Here is an 8144-nt window from a genome sequence, read left to right as displayed (position 1 = left end):
CCAGCGTCTTCGTAAGATAGACTTGCTCTTTGGTGTGAATATTAGGTTCACTTCCGGCATACAGTGCTGAACTTTCAACCGGATGCTTTTGATCCTTCTTTCCGGTTTCGGCTCTTCGCAGAGACACACTTAGGTATGCAATCTCTACATTTATATCCAGTTTAATCTGTTGTTATATTACATGTCATATGTTCGCCATTTGAATTATATAAAACATTAATTCCAAATCTTTTGAACTGTCACCCCATTTTTGCTTATTTTGTCCTGAACATAATTTTTTAGCCGTCTTGGTTTAGGTATATGACTGCTCTATGTCACTAGCATGGCCCTTATTTGAATTCATTGAGCACTACGTGTCATGAGTTAGTGGTTGGTCTAAATGTACACTTTATTCTCCCTGATTTTGTTTCGAGGATCTTGCGCCTAATTGTATCCGTATAAGCCACTGCCCGGCTTGGTAAAGCATTGTATTGAACTTGCTTTCTTGCCAGTTTTTTGTTAGAATAAGTTGTGGTTGTTGGCCACCGTTAGCTTGGTGAACCGTTTCGTGTCTAGCACGGATAAAGCCCAGAAATGTAATGGTTATGGCTAACCTCTTGTATGTTTCTCTAAATAGTGATTTTTTTTTTTTTGGATTGAAATTGGATTAACGTTAACATTAGATTTCCTACAGACTAACTGGCTCTATGGCTCGCTCTCTGGCTAGTTAGCAAGCCTGAACTAGCTAGCTTGTTGCATGCTAGTCTAGACGCACTGATGTTATGCAGCCCGCAGTTGGCTTGCAACTAGCGTTCGTTTTTCGCATTAAATGAATGGATGGAGTGATGCTGGTTATAAAACCAGTAAACCCATTTCCGCCTGCGTTGTCTGACTGGGAATTAAGAAGCTCGTTTAACTTGATCGAATAGCATTAAACAACTTAGGTGGTCATCCTTGCATTGTCTGGCAACGGCTCAGACTGGATAAGGATGCTGAGGCGGTTTGTGCGTTGTGTTTGCAGCAGTCATGGCACCTCGTAAGGGTAAGGAAAAGAAGGAAGAGCAGGTGATCAGCCTGGGACCACAGGTCGCCGAGGGCGAGAACGTCTTCGGGGTCTGCCACATCTTCGCCTCCTTCAACGACACCTTCGTCCACGTCACTGACCTCTCCGGCAAGTAAGTTGGCTCTCTTCACCTCGCTGTGATTTGAGGATGGCGTCGCACTATGCGGTGGATGTAGTAGGATGTAATGCCTACTGTTGCATCCTTGAGCACGATTCTGAACCTGTAGTGTAATGTAAGGGTAATGTTAAAATGCCTGTTCACACGTGGATGCCTGTAACATGTTTGTGGAACCGGTCATGGAGCAGATTTAATCATTAAAGGTACAATACGTAAGATTTGTGTTAAAACATTGTTACTGGACCCTTCCTTTCATTAAAGAAGCTTCACTGAAATGTTGACTCACCCGCTGCCTATGTTTGTAGTCCTTAAATTCTGGTTTAAAAATGCAGTTGACAGGCCGGCACTCTGTACGCATTCACAGAGAAGGGGAGTGATGAACGGTGTTGTTTGAGCGTGTTGCTGCAATTCCTCTCTTGAACATTAGTCCAAAATTACCTATTGTACCTTTAAGGCTGAAATGCAACCCTTCAACATATGGTGGTTAACTTCTGGCTTGGAGCCAGTTAATCACACCTGGGTCAAATGCATAAATGTTTTGGATTCAAATACTTTAGTCTGTCTGAAGCAACAAATCATGATTCATGACACTGCCTGGCTAAAATACAGCCAAGTCCGCAACCGTTCTTATTTCTGAAACCCAACGCGCGTGCAGCATTCTTACACCAATATCAATAGAAATGCATGTGGACCAATTCTATTCAGGAATTGAGTCCCTCTTTGTGGTCTTTAGGGAATAAGCCAAATTCCAGGTGTCTTGAGTCCCACACGTCTGCGAAAACTCAGTGAGAGGTGATGTGAAAGCTGAGTGGTTGTGTTCTGCTCTGCTCCAGGGAGACGATCTGCCGCGTGACAGGCGGGATGAAGGTGAAGGCCGACAGGGATGAGTCCTCCCCCTACGCTGCCATGCTGGCGGCCCAGGACGTGGCCCAGAGGTGCAAGGAGCTGGGCATCACCGCCCTGCACATCAAGCTCCGAGCCACGGGGGGCAACAGGTGGGCATAGATATACGCACACACACGCCCTGGGTGAAACGGGAGAGTGTATATATGCACCCACACATCAAACTCCTTGTCATGGGGTGCAACAGGTGGGTACACACACACACACACACACACACACACACACACACACACACACACACACAAATTCACAGATTTTCAAATCTTATTTTTTTAAATGGTCAGATTGAATTTATTGATTGTCGGTTATGTTTTCTTGTTCAAAAGGTATAATGGCTTTTTGGTTTTGAGTATGTAGCCCAAGATGAGTCGCGTAGTCCCTTCTCTGGGATGTATAATTTGTTATGAATGTTTTCAGGGCGCCATTTTAAAACTTGCTGTAGATGGTTTCACTATTGTCAGTTTGACCTTAATCTCTCTTGTAGTGTTGACCTGTCTATAGTTGTTCAATGATGGTAAAAGCATCTGCCAAATGCATGTAATGTAAGGGAAAGCAGCATATCTGGCCCGACGGTGTGTTATTGAACCGTGCAGCCTAGTTATTCCTGCTTGTCCAGGTAATCCAGGCCTTCAGCCTGTCTGACCGAGCCGTTTTGTTCCAGAACCAAGACTCCAGGACCCGGGGCCCAGTCTGCTCTCAGGGCCCTGGCTCGATCCGGCATGAAGATCGGCCGCATCGGTAAGACTAACCTGAACCGCCCCGCTCGACACCCAGCCCAATGGGGCACATCCCTAAGCGGGGAAGATGGAAGGAAAACTAATTTCAGTTCAGGATGTCCATGTTCCCATTAGATTAGCAGTGCATTAAGACGTGCCGTCGAACATTATGCGCCTCTAACATTTGGGACGTGGCAGTGTATGAAGTCAATGTAAAATCTCAGATTGTTGCTCCTTTCCGTTTATTTATAAAATGGCAGTATGAATATTGCTGTATGTTGTGCTACTGGGAGAGGTTCTGACCTTGCGTAAGCTTTCTTCTCACATCGTTTGGGATTTGTAGGGACATTTTACAAGCAGTGCATGTCATACTGTACAGATTAGGACAACTGTTGCAGCATGTTGTGGTGACCTAGACCTGCTCTTTTACTGCACTTGGAACCACCCAGGATCATTAAGCACTGGTAGGATTGCAATGAGCTTACCTGCCTTAAATGTGAAGGCCAAGCCTGGTTCCCCCTGTAAATGGGTTATAATGGGCTAGCCTGGTTCCACCCCTAAATGTGTTATGGACCAGCCTGCTTCCCCCTCTAAATGGGTTATAATGGATCAGTCTCTACATGCAACAGAGGAGTAATGTGTACAGTCCTGGCTCCTGTTCTACTATGGGTAGGGGTTTGGACATTTGGGGTGGTGGTTGTCTGGCTGTTGTATTTGCAGGGAAAACCCAGGGGAACTTTCACCCATCAACCTGTACTAGAATGGGCCCTGGAGCTTGCTGAATTGTTCAGAGACCTCTGCTGTGTGTAAAGGTGTGGGTGCTGAAGCTGACCTGCGTCTTTCTCTTGCAGAGGACGTGACCCCAATCCCCTCAGACAGCACCCGCAGAAAGGGAGGACGCCGTGGGCGTCGTCTGTAAACAGTTTGCTTTCCTGCGTCTCAATAAAAAGTCATTTCCAGTTCCTCTGTGCCGCGTATGTTTGTTCTTACAGTGAAATCACTAGTTTTTACCGAGATATAACTGTAGAGGAACCGGAGACAGCTTCCATTTACAGCTTCTGTGGATGCCATGTTTAAATATGGGGCTTTTTTTTTGGCACTCAAGCATGTGCACTGTTTATCTAAAATTGAATTTGAATTCTAATGTAATTGCTTAAGTGTGAAGAAATTTTAGAATTTAAAAGTACTTTCCAAAGTGGTATATTTTAGCCAGGGGAAATTGAGTTTTTAATGGACGTAAGTGGGGAACAGCTTTTTGCCGCCTGAGACTTAATATACTGCCATTTTAATTCAATGTTTATTTGCTTTGACAAAATGTATTTGCCTAATATGGTCTCTCCTCCCTCTAATCTTCACCTTATTAGCATTATGTTCTTGCAGGAAACCTGATCCAGAGCAAATTACATGGTTAATGAGTTTGACACCTTTAATAATTAATACCAGATTTAGTGCTAAATGGATGTCAATTTGAAAAACTATATGTGCAACAGCTGAATGAGCCTCAAGTAACATCAGGGGTCTGAACATGCAGCTTAATAATGATATACATACACAACATTACTGTGATTTCATACTGTGTGCTTATGTGCCTTTGGCTAAATGAAAACTGGATATTACTAAATCATGTCTACATAGTGCCAGCTGCCATCCAGAAGGGCAGTTTGAATCATAATGACGTTCTGGGCTAGCGATGTAAAGACGGGGCCTTGTCAGATCTGGGTCTCGAGGCCAGCAGTACTGCAGGTTTTTTCCTCCCTGGTAGAATTGATTGATTAATGCCACTGGTTGGCCAGTCATTTAACTTGAGGCTTCACAGATACAAGATCATCTGTGAAGCACGGTGGAGGAAGTGTCATGGCTTGGGCTTGCATGGCTGCTTCTGGTGTGGGCTCACTAAGATTTCTAGCAGCAGGATTCATTCAGAATTCTACAAAAACATTATGTCTGCCAACATGTGCAGAAAGGCGTCCAAACTAATTGGGAGGAACTTCATCATGCAGCAAGACAATGACCCCAAACACAACCAAATTGGAAGGTTTTAGATTGGCCAAGTCAATCACCAGACCTTAACCCAATTGAGCATGCCTTTCACCTACTGAAGAGGAAATTGAAGGGAACCCCAGTGCAGATCCTATCCTAGCTACACTGGGGCTTGGAGTACCAACCTTCCGGATCCCAATTGTGTAGGTTAGCCACAACGCTACAGGCTGCCCGAAATAGAGTTTACCTGAGAATGGAGGGAGCAGACTCGGGCACTAGACATGCGCTGGGTCCAGACTCCTGACCTGAGGTGAAGTCTGCATGGGTGTGCATTATTCACCACAGACATGACTGAGCAGGGTCCTCAGCCAGACAGTGGTCCTGCAACAAGCCTTTTGCCCATAGAACCATTGTAATGTGTTGTGCTGTACATGTCCACTAGATGGCGTTCTGTTAAGATCCAAGATCTATCTTGCCTCCCCCTCCCCTTACTGGTTTATTGAGTTTTAGTTTCTTTTGCTCACTGTCTATGAGAAATCTGAAAATGGGCTAAACACAAAAACACGATTAAATGTTTCCATCAAAAGATTTTTTTGCTCTGTCTGCCAATGAATTTGCTGCATTATGACATGACTTGTAACCTTGCATGTGAAACTAAATGATTCATGTTTCGGGTGGAAATTTCTGAAACTCCTAACCAGGTGGTTGGGAGTTTTTATTTTATTTTATGTTGCCTATGCACAGCACAGTTTTTGAATTCCTTATATTCCAAATTCAGCTACCAGCCTCACGAGTAATTTTGAATATGGAAAGGATTCTTGACTCATGAATGTCATTAATTGCATTACATTAATCATTACATTATTGGCATTTGGCAGACGCTCTTATCCAGAGCGACGTACAGTTGATTAGACTAAGCAGGAGACAATCCTCCCCTGGAGCAATGCAGGGTTACGGGCCTTGCTTAAGGGCCCAACGGCTGTGCGGATCTTTTGTTGTGGCTACACCGGGCTTAGAACCACCAACCCTGCGTGTCCCAGTCATTTACCTTAACCACTACGCTACAGGCCGCCCCTGTAGTTGAGGCCTCTGCTTTCAGTTTCACTTGTGATCACAACTTCAGGGTTGTCTTTTTTTTTTTTTTTAATTGAGCTCAGTTTGCCTCAACACGGTTTAAATTCTGCTGTTAAAGCTTTTGTGCTCAGATTTTAACAAAGCTGAGTCTCGTTTGGGTTTTTTCATTTTCAAGACAAGACAAAATGGTAGCCGAGATGTATTTTGCATTCTGTTTCCTCCTGAGATTTGAGCAGCACGTTCTTTTCATTTTACATTGTATGGCTGTCTTGGAGGGAACAGCAGAATGCGTTAATTGTACTACTAGGTTCGAGTGGCTTTACCCGGAAGAAACCAGTGTCATTTTAAGTAAAACACGGATGTTTGTTGTTTTGCATATCGGATTAGTGTTTTTGTCTCTACTTCCTCATACTGTATGATGAAACCTGATGACGCACCTGGAGCTGAACCGGGTCCTTATAGTGAATGTTGTGTGGGCAGCAAACTTAATGTGCCTTTCAGAAAGGGGTAAACAGATCATTATTTACAGTGAGGCCAATAGAGTTCTGACCAGCATCTACGTCCCCACACGCACATGGACATGTAATATCCCGCCCCTGCCGCCCTCAAGGCCAGACAGGGGAATTCCATGAGCAGTTCCTCTTTTCTATATGCCAAGTCTGGCAGTCAATATGTACACGTATACACACATACAGCACATATGGTTGAACCTCAGATATACAGACTGACATGTCAGTTGAAAGGGAATGAAACTGGAAAAAACCTGTATGTAATTATGCCTTAGCAACCTCCTTATACGAATGAGAAATGCTACAAAATTAGATCTAAGGGTATTTCTGAGGAAACCGTCACTGGAGAAGACCTTGAAAGCAAAAAAGGGAGATGACTAAATAAAACAACTCAGGCCTAAGATAACATATAATTGAAAGTGATGCAGTACTACTTAGTACTAGCTAGAGTTTGTGTTTCCATCGATCTTACAGGATCCCCAGGACCAATAGATGCACAACCACCAGATATCATCAAAAAGCCACCACATTTACGTTACATTACACGTCATTTGGAAGACGGTCTTATCCAAAGCAACGTACAATTAAGTGCAAATCATAACCAGCGATTACCATAAAATATACCATATTTTACTGTAGGTATGTCATTTTCAATACTAGCATTGTTTTTCTGAAGCCAAACTCCGAAGCCAACAGTGTGTTTGGTTTCATGTGACCATAACACCCAGACAAATTTCCAGTGCTCATCAATTCCAGATGTTTATTCTTTTTTTGATGGTCAGCAATAGAGGATTGTTTTAGCATTATTAGCATATTAGATTTGGAGATTTAGTGAGATTTAGAGACTTTTCATTGACTTTAGTTTACATTTATTTGTCAGTAATTTCCTGAATAATGGGAACAAAATGTTTTAATTATTTGTTGTGGGGAATTGTGTTTGTATAATCACTGTAATTGTAAAAATGTATTTAGATAACACGATTCACCTGCATCTATATTATACAGACTTGTAAGATCATCATTGTCAAATGTGAAAACTTTTATACACACCCGAAAAGTATGTCCAAAATTGGACGGATCATTACTTTTCCTCTAACTTTCCTCATGCAAATCACATTTTGACATATATGTATATTCAGGTAGGAAACAACTATGTGGAAACAAAAGTATTCCAAGAGTGATAGTGTTTTAATTTGTGGGGAATCTGTAAACATTGAACATTATATTTTAGACTGAATGTTAGTCCAGCTCAAAATGAAACGGAAGTCTCGTTTTCTATTTTACATTACTATGCAGAAAAATACTAGTATCCGTCATAGAGAACTTTGTAAGAGCATATTGCCCTCATTGTTATCTGAAACTCCCACTCCCACTCTCACATCCTTTTCCTGAAAGTGTTATATTTCCTCGCAGACAAAGTTGCTCTTACAGATTTTATAAAACAAACAAATATTTCTTACCTGCATTTCACATCCCTATATTGTAATGGTTGGTTTGTACACTTGTGTATTATACGCAGGTAGTGAACGAAAACGTGGACACAAAAATGCAGCAGTATTTATGTATTTATTCAGATGTATATCCTATTAATATGTAGTCATACGTTTGCCTTTTGTGGTTATGTGGAACTGGCAGCTCCAGTTGTGAAGCAAGACAGATTTCTGAGCAATCAGGCAATACAGTATAATCGTATTGAATTGTATCGTATTAGACGTATCACCTTTTGATGATCCTGGCTACTCTTGCCCCAGGATGCAACTTTCATTAAACTGATCTCCAGGTTCTGGTCTGTCCTGCCTTAT

At 42.5% G+C, this 8144-nt stretch overlaps 1 protein-coding gene across 2 annotated transcripts; it reads left to right on the top strand.

Annotated features, from left to right (window-relative positions):
* On the top strand, positions 1-3741 carry LOC133132092 (small ribosomal subunit protein uS11). Of its 2 annotated transcripts, none has more exons than XM_061247249.1 (5): positions 1-133; positions 1001-1154; positions 1994-2155; positions 2725-2801; positions 3631-3741. In XM_061247249.1, exons 2-5 carry the CDS (start codon positions 1006-1008, stop codon positions 3696-3698), a joined length of 456 nt encoding a protein of 151 aa, XP_061103233.1. In that variant the 5' UTR covers positions 1-133; positions 1001-1005; the 3' UTR covers positions 3699-3741. The 2 variants fall into 2 exon arrangements, with proteins under 2 accessions (XP_061103233.1, XP_061103234.1); XM_061247250.1 differs by having other exon boundaries at positions 16-133; positions 1004-1154.
* Positions 3742-8144: the final 4403 nt, after the last annotated feature.

The sequence above is a fragment of the Conger conger genome, chromosome 7 (genome assembly GCF_963514075.1).
Source record: "Conger conger chromosome 7, fConCon1.1, whole genome shotgun sequence".
Taxonomy (NCBI): domain Eukaryota; kingdom Metazoa; phylum Chordata; class Actinopteri; order Anguilliformes; family Congridae; genus Conger; species Conger conger.
Note: the sequence above shows the minus strand (reverse complement) of the source record. Positions and strands in the feature narration are given on the sequence as shown.